Genomic DNA, 15730 nt, shown 5'->3' with positions numbered 1-15730 from the left:
GGAATTTTTTTTTTTTTTTGAGTTCTAGAGTCACATAGCAAAATATGCACTATTCCCACTCATGGCTGTGTGGAAGACAGAGAAGGAAGAATGGGAAAGTGGGAACCAGTAAAATAAAAGAAAAAGAAATAATGTTTTTGAATAACTGAGATGCAAGCATCATAACCCAAAGGCTTGGCTCAAGGCATTCAACTAGAATTTTTTTGTATTTTACAGGTTTGAGTTTCTACTTCATATTTTTTTCTATTTTTATGAGAAGGAAATTGTCAAGCAGGATATGAATAATAAAATGTCTTGCTAAATGGTATATGGTATCCTTTGTTGAGTATTAGAGCAGCTTTGAAAATAGGCCCAACAGAGAGACACAGGGAGAAGGTCATGTGAAGATAAAGGACATCAGAGTGACGCATCTACAAGCCAAGGATTGCCAGGATTCACAGAAACTAAGAAGAGGCATGGGAGTATCCTAGCCTCGAGCCTTTGAAAAAATATTTTTAACTTCTAGCCTCCAGAACTATTGTCGAGAGAGAATAAAATGTATGTCGTTCAATAAAAAAAAAGAGGGGGCACCTGGGTAGCTCAGCTGTTTGAGCATCCAACTCTTGATTTCAGCCCAGGTCGTGGTCCCAGGACGGTGGCATTGAACCCTGCATTGGACTCCACACTGAGCATGGAGCCTGCTTAAGATTTTCTCTCTCCCTCTGCCTCTCTCTCTCTCTCTGTCTCAAATAAAAAATAAAAAGGAAAGAAAGAAAAAAAGAAAGAAAATAGGTCCAACATCTCCCAAGGAGAGCATGGCTTCTCTCTCCTCAGCCAATTACATCCACATAGATACGTACAGAGCATCTGGCATTGGTCAACTTAATGTCTATACAAATCCAACAGTAAGCTTATCAAACCTATGGGTCTATGGGGTATTTGAAGTGTGGGATCCCAATGGTCAGGACTGCAGAGAAAGAGTGTTCTATGGGCTGTGTCTTATGGGATGCAGAGGACTGATACAAAGCTGTCCAGAATAGATGTGACCAAATCCTGGTACGCCGAGTTGTTACTTTGTAGAGGCTTTCCACTACACTCCTGGAAAACCAAAGAGTTCTGCTGGCCAACATGAGGTTGTGGGTTGAAGGTGGGTGGAGTGGGAGAGGACAGTGGCAGCAGCAGCCTAGAGACAGCTTCCCATTCCTACTTCAGCTCAAGAAGCTCCGTATTTTTTTGTTTTCTATAATAGCATTCACTATCATTTGAATGCAGTGTTCTAATTTGAAACCAATTTGAAAACGACTGGACTAGGCATATAAAGCAAATCCAGATGTGTGGGAAAGAAATAGAACCCTAAATACTAACAAGAGACAGAAAGTTCAAGACAGATGGTGGGAATTCAAACCTGAATGAATTCCCTAAAACATCAGAGACTCCAATGCAGAAGGATAAACTAGTGCAGACATTACTACATTCTAGAGGAGGCCTTCAGGAATTACCTAATTCCTTAGGCATGCAACTCTTCTATTCTCCAGATGTTCTCCCAACTCCAAGTCAAGAAATACCAGGGCAAAACAATTTCTAAGAAAAATGCTTTGGTCTCTGGACCTACTGAGAATAAGTACAACCTAAATTTGTACTATTTCAGGGAAGTGATTCCTTTAGATGTAAAAAGTTTCAAGATCCCACTGAATTTTTTGACCTTCCTCCCTCCCTCCCTTCGTTCCTTCGTTCGTTCCTTCGTTCGTTCATTCCTTCCTTCCTTCCTTTCTTCCTTCCTTCTTTCCTTCTTTCAAAATTTACTGAGTATTTACCATATGCCAGGCACTGGGAAAGTAAGATATGTGCAGATCATCAAGGGGTTTATAGATTTGTAAGAGAGACAGGTGAGAGATAGATAATACAACTCAGTACCTGTTAGAATAGAGATGAACACAGGGCCTATAGGAGCAGAAGAAGGCATTGATTCCATCAAAACTCCTAAGAGGATGAGATGAATATTTGCATGGCTCTGGAAGAACTTGTTGAGGTATTTTAGATATAAACTGGAATGTTGGGGAAGCTTCAGAATACTTTGATAGACAGAGTCACTATGAGATTATTGACATCTAAGGTGGATGGTTGTGAGGCAGGTGTTGGAAAAGATGTATAAAATAGAAGCTATGTTTAAAATGGACAAATGCATCCAGAATATGTATGCAGAATCTGTACATGCGTATGTATTACCCAGACAGTGGGATGGTAAGAGTCCAAATGCCCTCAAGGAATGTGGTATTCACCATCATACCTGACACAGAATTATCTGTCACATGCTGATTTAGTTTGTGGGGTTGAATTCAAGATGAAAACACCAGGAGTCTGGAAGGACATGCCACCCAACAGCCCACAGGTGTACAAGGTGGGCACTTCCCTACCAGAGCCTGGCTGTGGCCCTGTGTCTACACTGCACTACCACTCCTGCTCAACTCCTCTCAGCACCAAATATGCTACTGTTAGAGAACTGTTATTCATGTTTAAGGGATAAAAAAGTAAACAGTAATAGTTGAACAGTAATATTTGGAAATATCCGATGGTCAGAGCTAAAAGGAGAGAGCAAACCAGGAAATCCAGCATTAGCTTGTAGTCTTTGTGATATTGGTGGACTCTGTTGGGTAATGCTTTCATAGGCCAAACTTTTTCTTCTATTCTGGCTTAGATTATTTTACAGTCTGATTTCATATCATGTATTCTGAAATTTCATGAAGGCAATTATGAAGAAAAGGAATTATAGGAAGTAGTAGGAGTTGAAGAGAGAATAGAAAATGAATCCCTGCTATTAAAGTTTTCACAGCCCAATTACAGAATAGACTTGTGACTGTTTTATTTTCCAACCTGGCATTGTGGTTTCTGTACACACACACACACGCACACACACACACACACACACACACACACAAATGCACACAAATTTTGCACCTATACTCTGGATTTTCCATGTGGACCCAGATGTTATAGTAATAGCATATGTAATGCCTTTTAAAAATTTGAATAATGAAAAGATTGAGACATAGGTCCCTAGAAAACAGTAATGATCAACTAAAAGACAATCTGATCATACTTTTTCATTTTATGGGTCCTATTTTTAATTATAATTTCTAATTTTTTTTCAAGGAAGCTTACAGGTTCGCTATCAGCTAAGCAAGGAAGAGACCCATGTTTTCAATATGGATGCAGAGAATTTTGCCAACCGAAGGTTGCACCATTTGAAGATTAACCGGGAGGGAAGAGAGCTTACCATTCAGGTACCTTACTTCTCTTCTCATTCAGCCAAATATGTTTTGGCTGTTCAATAAAATATTCTGTGCTTCTACCCTGAGCTAAGTATGAAGCCAAGTCCTGGGGATAGATATCAACCACACTTGGCTCAGCCTTGGACAAACTAGACAAAAGTGAACTACAGGGAGCTTCCCCCCTCCTACCAGCATCCACATCACCTGAGTTCTTGCTACAAATGCAAATTCTTGGGCATTACATCAGATCTACTTAATCAGAAATGTTTTTGCAGGGGAGGTAGCAGGTGATTCTGAAGCCTAATCAGGTTTGATAATCCTGAACTTAAGTATAAGAGGAAGATGCACAGCTGAAGAGGAATCACAAGAGACTGACAAGGGCTGGGATAGAAGTGTGTACAGGTGCTTTGGGAGCATGAAGAGAACACTGATCTCTTCTGGATATAAGTACCTGTTTCTTAGAGAAAGTTACTCCTAACTCTAGTTAGTTTAGAAGGCGAGGAGGAGTTGGCTAAGTGGAGAAGAGAGAAGAAGGTGGTCATGTGGTGGGTCCACGTGAGCATCGGCAGAGACGTCCAGAAGAGCACAGCATGTGGCAGGCACTCTGGAATTCCTGGGGTCTCATTATAAAAGGCAGCAAGAAGGGGAGGGCACATCACAACAGAGAACATGCAGAGTCGAGATCATCCTGTTCAGAATCGTGTCCTCAGGTGAGCCTTTCCATCTGCCCAGCAATCCCCCTTTATTGTTTTAGTCCATCACTCTCTTGATCTCCTAGATGACAATTTTAAAACCTCCTTCTTTCTCCTTATACCCCAACAGTTACAACCCCATCTTCCCTTGTGCAAGATGACTTTCTTTTCTTCTTTCTTGTGAGAAATGTAGCATCCAGAAGAGAATACCCCCATACACTCTCTCCACCCTATTTACCCACCTCCTGCATAGGTGTCCAGGCACTCTATCTCCCTCATGTGGGTGAATATGAGCAAGCAGTGATTCTAGCTCATGCCAGACCCACCACCTGTGGGCCAGGTGTCAGACCCCACTCAAGAACATCACTCCAGCCTTCATATCTTCCCCGCCCTTGTCAACATTTCCCCGTTCTGTTGGATGGCTCCCCAAAACATAAACATGCAAAGATTGCTTGCATTAAGAACATAATTACAATAATAAATAAAATAATAATTTGCATACACCATGATAAGAAAAAACGCTCTCGAGGTCGAGGGAGGAAACCTCTGTCTTCTCTGACTTCATATACTGCTCCGTTTCCTCTTTCAGTCTATTGCCCATGTCCTTGGAAATGTCTACCTCCTTGGTCTTCTGAGTTTCCCTTCCTTTTTCTTAAACCTACATCACAGAAGGATTTTTCCCTGTGCTGGAGTCAAATTATACTTCTCAAGACACCAATGGTCATACAGAATCCAGCGATCTTTTCCTGACTTGGCTTCTCGTTGGCATTTGACACGGCAATTGCCTCTGATCTTGACACGCATTCTTATTTGGCTTGTAGGACACGGCTTTCACCTGCTGTTTCTACTGCATCTGCTGGTTGCTCCTTCTTTTCTCTTTGTTTGCCCTCCCATCATCATTCAAACTGGAACATCACAGGACTCATTTTTATACTCCTCTTCTTTTCTGTCTACGCTCATTTCATGTCTAATTTCATTCAGACTGACAACTTCAAATGCGCTGGGATGCTGATGAATTAATTCCAAAGGTGTATCTAGCTCTAAACCTTTCCCTGAATTCCAGATCTAGCACTGCCTGCTTGGCTATCTATTTGAGTGTCTATTGTCCATCTTGAACATTACATATTTCACACTAAGTTTCTGAGAATCTTACCCCAAACACTCACCACCCCCATAATCTTCCCCATCTCAGTCCGTGGCAGCTCCATGCTTGCAGTTTCCCAGTGTAAACATTATGGTGTCATCTCAGATATCTCTTCTCTCACATGCAACACCATGTTGATCAACAGCTTCTACCCTGCCCCAGCCACTCTCATCTCTTCCTTGGATTATTAGAGTTTACAGTTGCATCTTAATTGGCAGATAGGCCCTTGCTTCACTTTTTGTTCCCCTGCAAGCTTTTCTCAACACAGCGGCCAGAGAGTTTGTATTAAAACTTTAGTCTTAGGCGCCTGGGTGGCTCAGTCAGTTGAACATCTGACTTCGGCTCAGGTCATGATCTTGCAATTCTTGAGTTCTAGCCCCGTGTCAGACTCTGTGCTGACAGCTCAGAGCTTGGATGGAGCCTGCTTCGGATTCTGTGTCTCCCTCTCTCTCTGCCCCTCCCCTACTCATGCTCTGTCTCTCTCTCTGTCAAAAATAAATAAACATTAAAAAAATTTTTTTAAACTATTCTTAATGACGCATTTTTGATCACCTTATTTAATATGGACAACCTAGCCCTTTGACTTCTATCCTGCAGTGCTTGAACACTATCTAACATTCAGTATAATTTATTTATCTAATTTTTTGTCCTCTCTCTCTCCCCTAGAGGACAGGGATTTTTCTCTGTTTTCATTACCATAGAACTCCCACTTTGTCAAGCTGGTGCTCAATAAATATTTATAAATGAAATGAATGAATTCCATAGGGTTTAATGTGCTATGTGGGGGAGATCAAATTGACCCTGTGCAGAAGGTTTCCCATAGGATTTTAGTCATGGAATGTAGCATGGTTAGATTTTCATTTTCAGGGGGTTCACTGTGGTCACTGCATGGAAATATACATTTGATTATGAGATAGAGACCAGCCAGAAAGAGATTATGAGGGCCTCAATTAGTGCAGTGGGCAGAACCACAGAGATAAAGATGTGAAAAATAACATCAGTAGTAGCATTGTGTGCCCTTTTGGGTGTGGGCTATGGGAGAAGTCAAGGTTGACTATTAGTTTGCTTGATTGAGTAGAAGTTCAGGAATAATTGTCAAGTATATGGTATGAAAACAATCCTTGAGTGATTATAATTTAATGAGTTTACCTTTAGAATTTATTCTTGAAATAGGGGGACACATCTTTGGAGAAAGTTCGGGCTGGGGCAAGATTGGAGGATCAAATGGATGGGCAGAAAGATTTCTTGTGTGAATATCTTGACTGGGGTCCTGATGGAACATACGGGCACATTCTGGTGGGCGTGTGTATATATGATTCCTTTTTCCTTTCTTTTTTATATTTCCTGTATTTCTTTCCACAAATGAAAGACGCAGACAGGTCAGTGGGAGGACAATAGAAGGTATTTCCTTCTCTTCTCCATCAAGAGGATCTCTACCAATCAGTTTAACAATCAACAATAAACATGTATTGGTTGATAACATATGGTTCCCAAGACACTGAGGAAGCAGAAAAAACTAGAGCTAGACTTTTTTTGAACTTGGACTCAGTTTATTGACGCAGGAACACAACACACCTGCCTCTCAGTCACCCCCACCCCTCTTGCCCTATCTAGATCTCTTCTTCCTCCCTGCGTGGAACTCTTCAGTGAAAACAGAAAAAGGTAGGCTCCTACTCATCACCAGTCCTGCCCTTAGGCCGTGTGGAGTAGGGTGTAGGCCTTACTCAGAACCTGTTTGAGAGAGAGGGCAGGCGGGCATCACCATACTCCACCAAGCAGAGGCATCCTGTACCTAAAAACAGATTCTTCCATGCCCTCCCAGGCCCTGAGTGGCTATTCCTCCTCTTCTCTTTCTTTGTGATGCCAAGAAGGAGGTCATGAGGGCTGGGCCTCAAATTAGGAGCAAGTGCTCCTGGTGATGATTTGAGAATTATAATTTGGCTAGTGTTTTTTTAGGGTATAGGTGCCCACCAGCACGTCCTGGCAGTGGAGGTGAACTTCAGTGTTCCTATTTAAAATGCATCCATGACATTAAACGGATTAAGCCAGCTTACCAAAATGCCAGCTCAACAAGCTGTAAAGAAGGAGGTGCCAAGCACTTTTGAAACCCAGTAGTTAGTTCCTTCCTTAGAGAGATGAAAATCTCAAGGTCAAGGCGTCGCTACGGGGAGACAAACTTGAGTGTGAATTCCTGTTCCACCACGTGCATTATGTGATCTTAGACTATAACTCACCTTTCTGAGCTTCAGGCTACTGCTGTATTAAAAAAGAAAAATAGAAACAGGCGGGGGTGGGGTTCAAATGCAACCGAGCTCAGTTTTCATAAAGATTAGATGAAAGAACATAGCTGAAAGACCAAGCATGAAGCCTGGCATGTAGGACGTACTCAGAAAAGGTTGGCTCCATTTTCATCTTTTTCCATCTCACTTAAAACTTGACAAGACCACTGGGTATCCTCAATTCTGAGATCAACAAGGCTCTGTAGTCCAGATGACAAACTTTAGACATCCTGCTGTTTTAAAGGACTACAATGCTTCACCCCTTAGGACCTCACCAATTATAATGAAACACAAACACAATGCTAAACCGTAAAATGCACAAAAGGAAGCCTGATGAAATAATGCATTTCCCACTGAATCCCTCAATGATTCCAATAGCCCATATAACTGCTGAAGCCCTAAAATAAGTATCTGTGGGGCACCCCTCTTTTTTACGTGCTTCTGTCCTGTGAGTTGGCTGTTTTTCCAATCGGTGACCCAGCAGCTGAACCAGTACTACTGCTCAGGTGCCCACATCCCATGTCAGGGCTGGAGCCCGTCCCCAACTCTCCATAGTCCACCAGGAGCCCCAGGTATCCTGTGAGCCATCTTCCTTCCTCTCTGAACCTTTACAAATACTCATCTTTTCCGAAAAACCCCTTTGATTGTCATTCACCGCCTCTCCTTCATTAGTCATCTGGTTTAAGTGCTAACCACCAGGTAAGTTCCCCAAAACAGAACAGCAGGATAGGGAGGACTCACGTACTTGACCAGTGAGCTCTCCCATGTGTGACATCTGGGCATGGGCCTGTCAAGGTTTAGGGACAACTTGCATGGGAAGCTGACCCTGGGGAGCCCGGGGAGGAGGTGAGGGGCAGAAGCAAGAGCAATCTCAGCTCCACCTTCAGTGCTACGAATCTTTCCACCTTCTCCACTCAGCTGGAAATTCCACCCACTTTAACCTCCTCTCCAACCTGGACAAGAGCACATGAGGGGACGCCCCTTGCACCTGCTGGAGGGGGCAGTTTTAGCCAGTGGAAGAGGCAGGGGAGAGCTCTGAAGTGGGGCAGGAAGAAAACATTCCTAGAGGCAAGGACTGAATCTGAACCCATGGGTATTAATCAGACTACGGATGGGGACCGTGGGGACTAAAACCCTATGTTGTACCTAAAGGTGAAGGAGCTGCCAGGCAGTGAGAGACATCCTGGTGCTGTGACCAACTCTGTCCTCGTAGCTTCAAGATAGAAAAGGGATCAGTACAAGATGTTTATTCATTCACTCGGCAAACCTGTGTTAGGAGATACTTTGCCAGTTTCTCTAGTAGGTCCTACAGAAAACATATATCAGTAAGATGTATGAATTCTCAAAGAGGCAACAGTTTAGGGACACCGGGAGGGAGAGAGAAGCAGATCATTATAATGCAGCACTTAATTTTTTTTAATGTTTATTCATTTTTAAGAGACAGAGATAGAGTGCAAGCAGGGGTGGGGCAAAGAGACAGGGAGACACAGCATCCGAAGCAGGCTCCAGGCTCTGCACTGTCAGCACAGAGCCCATTGTGGGGCTCGAACTCACCAGCCGTGAAATCATGACCTGAGCTGAAGTCGGACGCTTAACCGACTGAGCCACCCAGGCGCCCCAATATAATGCAGCACTTTAAATGCAAAGTTAGAGGCAGAAAAAAAAAGACACCATGAGGACAGAAAAGAGTGTCAACCGATCTAGCCAAGGCATCAAGAAAAGCTTCCTGGAGGAGGTAGCCTCTGGGAGCACTTAGAACAGTGTTTGGCATATAGTAGATACTCAAACATTTGTTGAATGAGTTTTGTAGAAAGCCAGAAATTAAACAGACAGTGATTGTCTACAATCCCTATCTAGAGAGGGATGGACAAGGAAAGCAAACCCCATAGAGAGTGACAGGTGGGCCACATGACAGTGGGACACTGCTTTGTGACACTGTCTGGCCCTGCCCAAGTTATGGATCTCTAGGACATCATCTCCTCAGTCTGTATAACAGGGGTAATAATGCCTGTCTCACGGTATTCTAGGGAGGCATATATTTTGAAAGCTGCTTCAATATGATGTCTCATACATACCAAGAGTTCAATAAATAGCAAATATGATTCCAGTCTAATTTCACAAATGAGCCACAGTCACAGCTGGTGACTTCTCTCACAGTGGAAACCACTTCAGGACCTAGAGGTTCCTGGAGGAGGGCTCATTTGCCGAGGGACAGTCGTGGCCATGGGATCTGGGAGAATCGAGTACCACCCCTGGGTCAGCTGCTCCCCAAGGGAAGAGCGGGGCTGGGCACACAGCTTGAAGGGGTCTTAGTCTCCTTTTCCTTCCACATGAAACTGTACGATAAAGAGGATCCTTTGTAGGCACAGCATCATGTGAATGTGCAGCGTAGATCCTGGGAAAACTAGACCAGAAAGGCTGAGAATGTAAGAATGGATGGGTAACACTGCCTCAGAATGAGGGGCAGGGAAAGAGATGGAACTGGATTAGAAAAGGAGAGTCCCCTAAAGGATTATGGTGCAAAACAAGTCCTGGAAATCCCAGTGGTGGCTTTTGTTCACCCCTATGAAGCGGGGTTATGAGGTCTTCCTGTTGGTGGCGACCATTCAGTGAGTCTCTCCTCCCCATGGTCTAACTTTCTGTCACCCTGAAAGATTTGCTGGGCAAAATCCTGCGGTCCACACCTGAGTGAGACCAAGTCAGAATTATTGTAGCAAAGGGAGCAGTGGTGGCCCTAAAGACCAAATGAGGAGAAAGGGGGAATTGGGGAATGAGTGTGGGCTTTCTGTGTAATGGCAGGCGTGCACAGCACATTCCCAAGAAGGCTTCATTTGTTTCCTTGTTTGCAACAAAGAACTTGGTGAGAAAATTTCAGTGGAAAGATAAATACCTGTCAAAAGCTGTACAGAATTTCCCAGGGAGAAGACTTGTGTGAAGGCCTTTATTTAACCAAGAGGGAAGAAAAAGGTATTTTACGTGCATTGTGGGAGAATTAGAGAGACGTTTCTCATCTCTCCAGAGACAAAAATCCCAAAGAGGGGTCTGCTCAGGGTGTGTTTCCAAACTTTTTGCAGATGGGAGGGCGTTCTGCCCTTTCTGTGCAGACCTCTGCTGATGCGCGTTTGTCTTCTGTTTTCCTGCAGGTAGATCAGCACCTGCGACTCAGTTACAACTTTTCCCCAGAAGTCGAATTCAGGGCCATACGGTCACTCACCTTGGGCAAAGTCACAGGTTTGTTTTCTCATCCTTTCTTTTCCGGTGGGCTTCGTTGAAATAAATGAAGAAACAAATAATTTCCATCAGGCAGGTTAGTGATTCAAATCTGGAGCCTCTGGCTCACCATAGGTAAGATCTAGAACTGAGATTTCTGGTAGGGGAGTTGCTCAGGCATATGTGGCAGGGTTGGGAGCTGGCATTTATATCTACTTTATGGAATACTGGGTAAGGCAAAGTAACATAGAAATTAAGATAATGTTTACTTATGTTCTAATTAATTCTCAATGTTTGTTTTTTACTTATATTTTCTTAATGTTTACTTACCAAAATTAAGGATTTGACCTACCCAATTAGTGGATTGCTCAGATGCTCAGTCCCTTCATTAGTTCACCACCAACTGAAAGAGGATTGAAATCTCCTCTCATAATGGTGGATTTTCTTTTGTTTTCTACGGGAAATTCTGTGAAATTTCATCTTCTATGCCTTGAGTGTCTTTATGAGGTGCATGTAAGATTGGAATTTTTATAACTTGATGAACATTTTTTTTCATCCTGAAGTGGTCTTTTTAACATTAAGCCTCTCTGTGCTTAAATCTACTTTGTCTATTATTAATATAGCTGATGCACTTTTCCTTTAGTTGGTATTTTCATGGCCTGTCCCTTCTCGTGTATTTCCTTTCAATTTTTCTTTCTTTTTTTTTCCTTTTTCCTTTTTTTATTAAACTCAAGTATGGTGAACATATAGTATTATATCCCTTACAGGTGTACATTCAGCAATTCTGTACCTTTCTCCGTGCTCATCACGATAAGCGTACTCTTAATTTTCCTTTTACTTTAAGCCTCTGTATGATCTTGTGCAGAACACAAGGCTGGATTTTGTACTTTATCCAATCTAGCCAGCTTTGTGTTATAAATTGGCAAATGTAAGCTTCTCTACATTTTCGTATGGTTGGATTTGTTTCTGCTTCCTTATTTTCTGTTCATTCAACTTTTAAGGCATTTCAAACAGGAATGCATTTAACGCCAGAAATGAGTTACTTGCATAATGGCGGCACCCCTTCCATTGTTGGTAGATTCTTGTTGCAGTCTTTTGGAATGACTCATCAGCCGTCCCAAGTGGATTTTTGGGAAGCTGCTAACTCTGAGGCCATCACTGATGAGATGCTAGAGTCCAGAGGCCACTGAGGCCCCAGTCCTGGAGTAGTCCTCCCCAGGAGGCAGGAAAAGATCTCTGAAAAGTGATGGTAGAAGACACGGCATGTAACCATGAGTTTGCTTGCCAATAGAAACAGCTGAAAAAGCATAAAAATGACGACTTTCTCACTGCAGCCTTCCAAATCCATAAACTTATTTAATTTCCAGAGCATAATATGTGTCCAGAAACCCAAATGCAGTTGGGTCTGAGAAATGTCAATTTTAGTCTGCAAAATGGCAGTCAAAGGAGGCAGTCAACACTGACCGACTTCTAGATTGAATTTTGTTGGTTGTTTGTTTTCTCATTTCCATCCTACCTCCTGTAATAATAATTATTTTATGTAGATACTTTTTTGATTTACCGACGCAGTCACTATTTGACTTGTTCCTCACTCCTCCAACTGTCTACGTATTAACAGGTTTGATTTCCTTCTTTCTGAAGTACATCCTTATGAATTTATGTTGTAGAAGTGTCCCCTCATCTGATAAAGGACTTTATTTCACCTCTTTTTCTGGGAAGATAATTTTGCTAGACATACAAGTCAATAATGAAGGGCATTTCCCCTCTGTTATTGAAAGAATTATTTAGGTATGTGATGGAGCCAGCTCACACAAGCTCCTAAGAGCCTGTTAGATACATCTTGTGCCCAATTTTGCATTAAGTGATGTTACAGTTCAGGCTGAAATTGGCTAAACTCAGACTGTTCATGGAAATCAGAAATGCTACAGAGCTTCTCTGCTGCTGGGGAACAAGTTTTAAACCCTTACCAGCACATCCCTGCAGTCTTCTGTCTTTTACTGTTACTGTTGAAAAGGTGGCTGTCAGTCTGTCCCACCTTTGAAAGTGCTCTGACCACCCTGAGCCCCAACACCCACAAGCTACTTTTAAGGTGATCTCTTTTATTTTGGTGTTTTGTAGTTTGATTACCTTGCATCTGGGTGTAGATTTATTTTTGTTAAGTATCTCATTCGATGTGTTTGTTTCCTGTTTGTATCTGTTAGGTTCTCATGTTATCTGTGTATCTGGTTCATATGTCCTATTTACCCATATATCTATGGGTTAGTTCTCGGAAATTCTCAGCGTGTGAAATTGGGCTTCATTCTTATTCTCTCTCTTCAATTATTTTAGACCTGCACTAGATAAGTCTTTGATTTTCTATCTTCATGTTTCTTACTATACTTTTGTAATAAGTATTATTTTTTGTCTATCTTGAATTCTGGGCAGTGTATTCAATTTTATCTTTAAATTCACTAATTCTTTCTTCATCTCTCCCTAATATCTCATTAAACCCATGCAATGAAACATTTTTCATAAATTATGTCTTTATTTCAAAAAATAATGTTTTGTTCTTTTTCAAACGTATCTGTTTATTTAGTCTGTTGTTCTCACTCTTTTTTTTGTTCCTATATTTTTATGTCTTTAATTATTATGTTAATAACTATTGAACATAGCTCTGTTCAATAGCCAACATATATATATATATATATATATATATACATATATATATATATATATATATATATATATATATATATATATATATGTTTTGCCTCTGGCAATCCCAATATCTGAAGTATGTAGGGGTCTAAATCTGTAATTGTTTTCCTATTTTTTTCATATGATTCCTATTCTCTCATGTGTGTGTGTGTGCACGTGCATGCATATTTTGTTGAAATTAATGTGTTGGAAACTTGATAAAAAATTGGGAAGCTTTCGTCCAGGCAAGATTTGTATTTTCTTCTGCCAGGTGCCAGAAGGTGCTACCAATTTAGGATTATTTCAAGTTCTCACTTTTTTTTTTTTCCAAAAAGAGAGTGACTATAAATTTGAGCTGCAGGCCTGAATGGGAGCAAGCCTGTGACTGAAGTATCAGCAGAAATGCTGTTCCTGTTAATATCATAGTAGGTCATGCTACTGTTACTTTTGTTGCTTATTTTTCAATTGAGAGCCACAGTAGAAATGGGAAGGTTTTATGTGTATTCCCTTTGCTGTGAGGTGATATTCTTTTCTAGTCTACTTGTCACTAAAGCTTCATGTGAGAGTCTCAGGTTCAATGTCTTCACGTGGCAAAGGCTCAAAGCTTAGATTTCTGTTCTTCTCCGGGATGGTGCAGGTATTTTCCCATGATACAACCCAAATGTTGGTTTATAGCTCACCAACTTGGTGGTGTCCTCCCATCCCCCCAAAACTTAGGATTCTTCTTTGTTCCCCAAGCTCAGTGACATAGTAAAGGTATGTTTGTTGGTATTAATGAAGCAGAATTACTTTTTGGAATATCTAGTATGCTACATGTTCTATGCTCCATAAATGTATCTAGAGTCATATAATCCTCACTGCAAACAAATTAGAAGAACCTTGGGAGGAAAGAGAATTAGAGCTGAATGATGACAAAACTCAAGTTGTTTTTCATAGCACCTGATTTGTGCAGTGGAAACTCTAGAAACATCCACGTGTTTAAACAGCATCCCCTCATTAATCTTGTCACCATGTAGGATGTTCCTGTGGTCTTCCTGTCTTTTGAATTAAACCTGTAATACATGAGACTAAAAAGGTGAAACTTCAAATAAAGGTACTAAATCATTGAGGGATACTTTCTCATTTTGTTTTGGATACTTTGTGAGGAAAGATTGGAAAGAGCTTGGTTACGGTTGAAAAATAATACTCAGTAAAGTTTCTTCATTGTGCTAAGTGTTGGACACTCCTGCCTTCTGGTCTCTCTCCCCATCCAAATTGCTATGACAGAGAGGACTCCCATTTAACCTCAATGCTTCTGGCCTATGAGAAGTCTCTAGCTGGTGGTGAGGGAGAGGATGTGAACATAAGCTTCATCATTAAGTAAGGACACTAATTGTGGCTACTCTTTGGAATTAAGGCTAATGCATCAGAAAGAGCATGGTGCAGGGATAGAGGGTATGGGTAGAGATGGTGTGGAAATGGGTAAGTGACATTGATGACAAATGAAACCCTACTCCACAGTTTTAGAAGAGCCTGGCACTCTGTTGGACATTTTCAACTCTAAAGCAAAGATGTGCAAGCATTTTTCAGAGTAGATACCCAGAGCAAACAAGGTAATAAATCTATTGCCTCAGTTTTCTTTAGTGCCACTAATAGCATTCCATTGTGATATAAGAACAAGTTTGTTTGTTGTTGTTGTTGTTGTTGTTGTTGTTGTTGTTTTCATTTTCTTTCTGTAAGAGGAAGGACCAATTGACCATTCTAGAGGATAATGATTTAGTACATAATCTGTACCGACCGTGGTGCTCCATGGTATGTGCTATATTTATACCATGATGAGTAAAACACTTTCCTGAGAATTCCTGTGATGCAAGAACTAGTCCATGAAAATAACAGATATAATTGTTGACATTAAAACCTGCATCACAGGCGCTCATCTCTGGGAAGTCATGGAATGTTGCTAGGTTTATGCCTCGGTTTACTGACACCATTGGACTTTTAAGGGAGACCTTTTTTTTTAGATTGGGTACTATTGCATCAATGGGTTTAAGAGAAATTAACATTAAAAAAGGAAAAACAAGTGTGTATTTAAACACCTCATCCTTTTGGACAGTATCATCTCATTCTGGAAAATAGCTTCATTCTTTAGAAAATATAGAAATGCTTTCTTGAGGTTCAAATAGTGTGACTTATCTCTGTACTTCTAAGTCTCTCTCCAACTTGGCCTGGGCATGAGAGTGTGGACATTCAGACAGATTTAGGAATTCAAAAACCTTTACACTTCTCGGGGCATCTGGGTGATTCGCTTGATTAAGCATCTGACTTCAGCTCAGCTTATGATCTTGTGGTTCCTAGGTTCAAGCCCCACATCAGGCTCTGTGCTGACAGCTCGGAGCCTGGACCCTGCTTCAGATTCTGTCTCCCTCTCTCCGCCCCTCCCCTGCTTGTGCTCTGTCTCTCTCTGTCTCTCAAAAATAAACAAACATTATTTTTTTTTTTAAA

General features: G+C 41.4%; 1 protein-coding gene across 3 annotated transcripts in view; it reads left to right on the top strand.

Annotated features, from left to right (window-relative positions):
* Nucleotides 1-15730, top strand: part of CNTNAP5 (contactin associated protein family member 5) — an 807688-nt gene that overhangs the window by 750179 nt on the left and 41779 nt on the right. For all 3 annotated transcript variants that reach the window (XM_045479457.1, XM_045479456.1, XM_045479455.1), the window contains exons 20-21: nucleotides 3130-3260; nucleotides 10507-10594. In XM_045479457.1, the coding sequence (XP_045335413.1) occupies nucleotides 3130-3260; nucleotides 10507-10594 (219 nt within the window). The remainder of the gene's footprint in view (nucleotides 1-3129; nucleotides 3261-10506; nucleotides 10595-15730) is intronic.

This window comes from Leopardus geoffroyi, chromosome C1 (assembly GCF_018350155.1).
Source record: "Leopardus geoffroyi isolate Oge1 chromosome C1, O.geoffroyi_Oge1_pat1.0, whole genome shotgun sequence".
In the NCBI taxonomy this organism is placed as follows: Eukaryota; Metazoa; Chordata; class Mammalia; order Carnivora; family Felidae; genus Leopardus; species Leopardus geoffroyi.
This window is presented reverse-complemented; position numbering and strand designations above follow the sequence as displayed.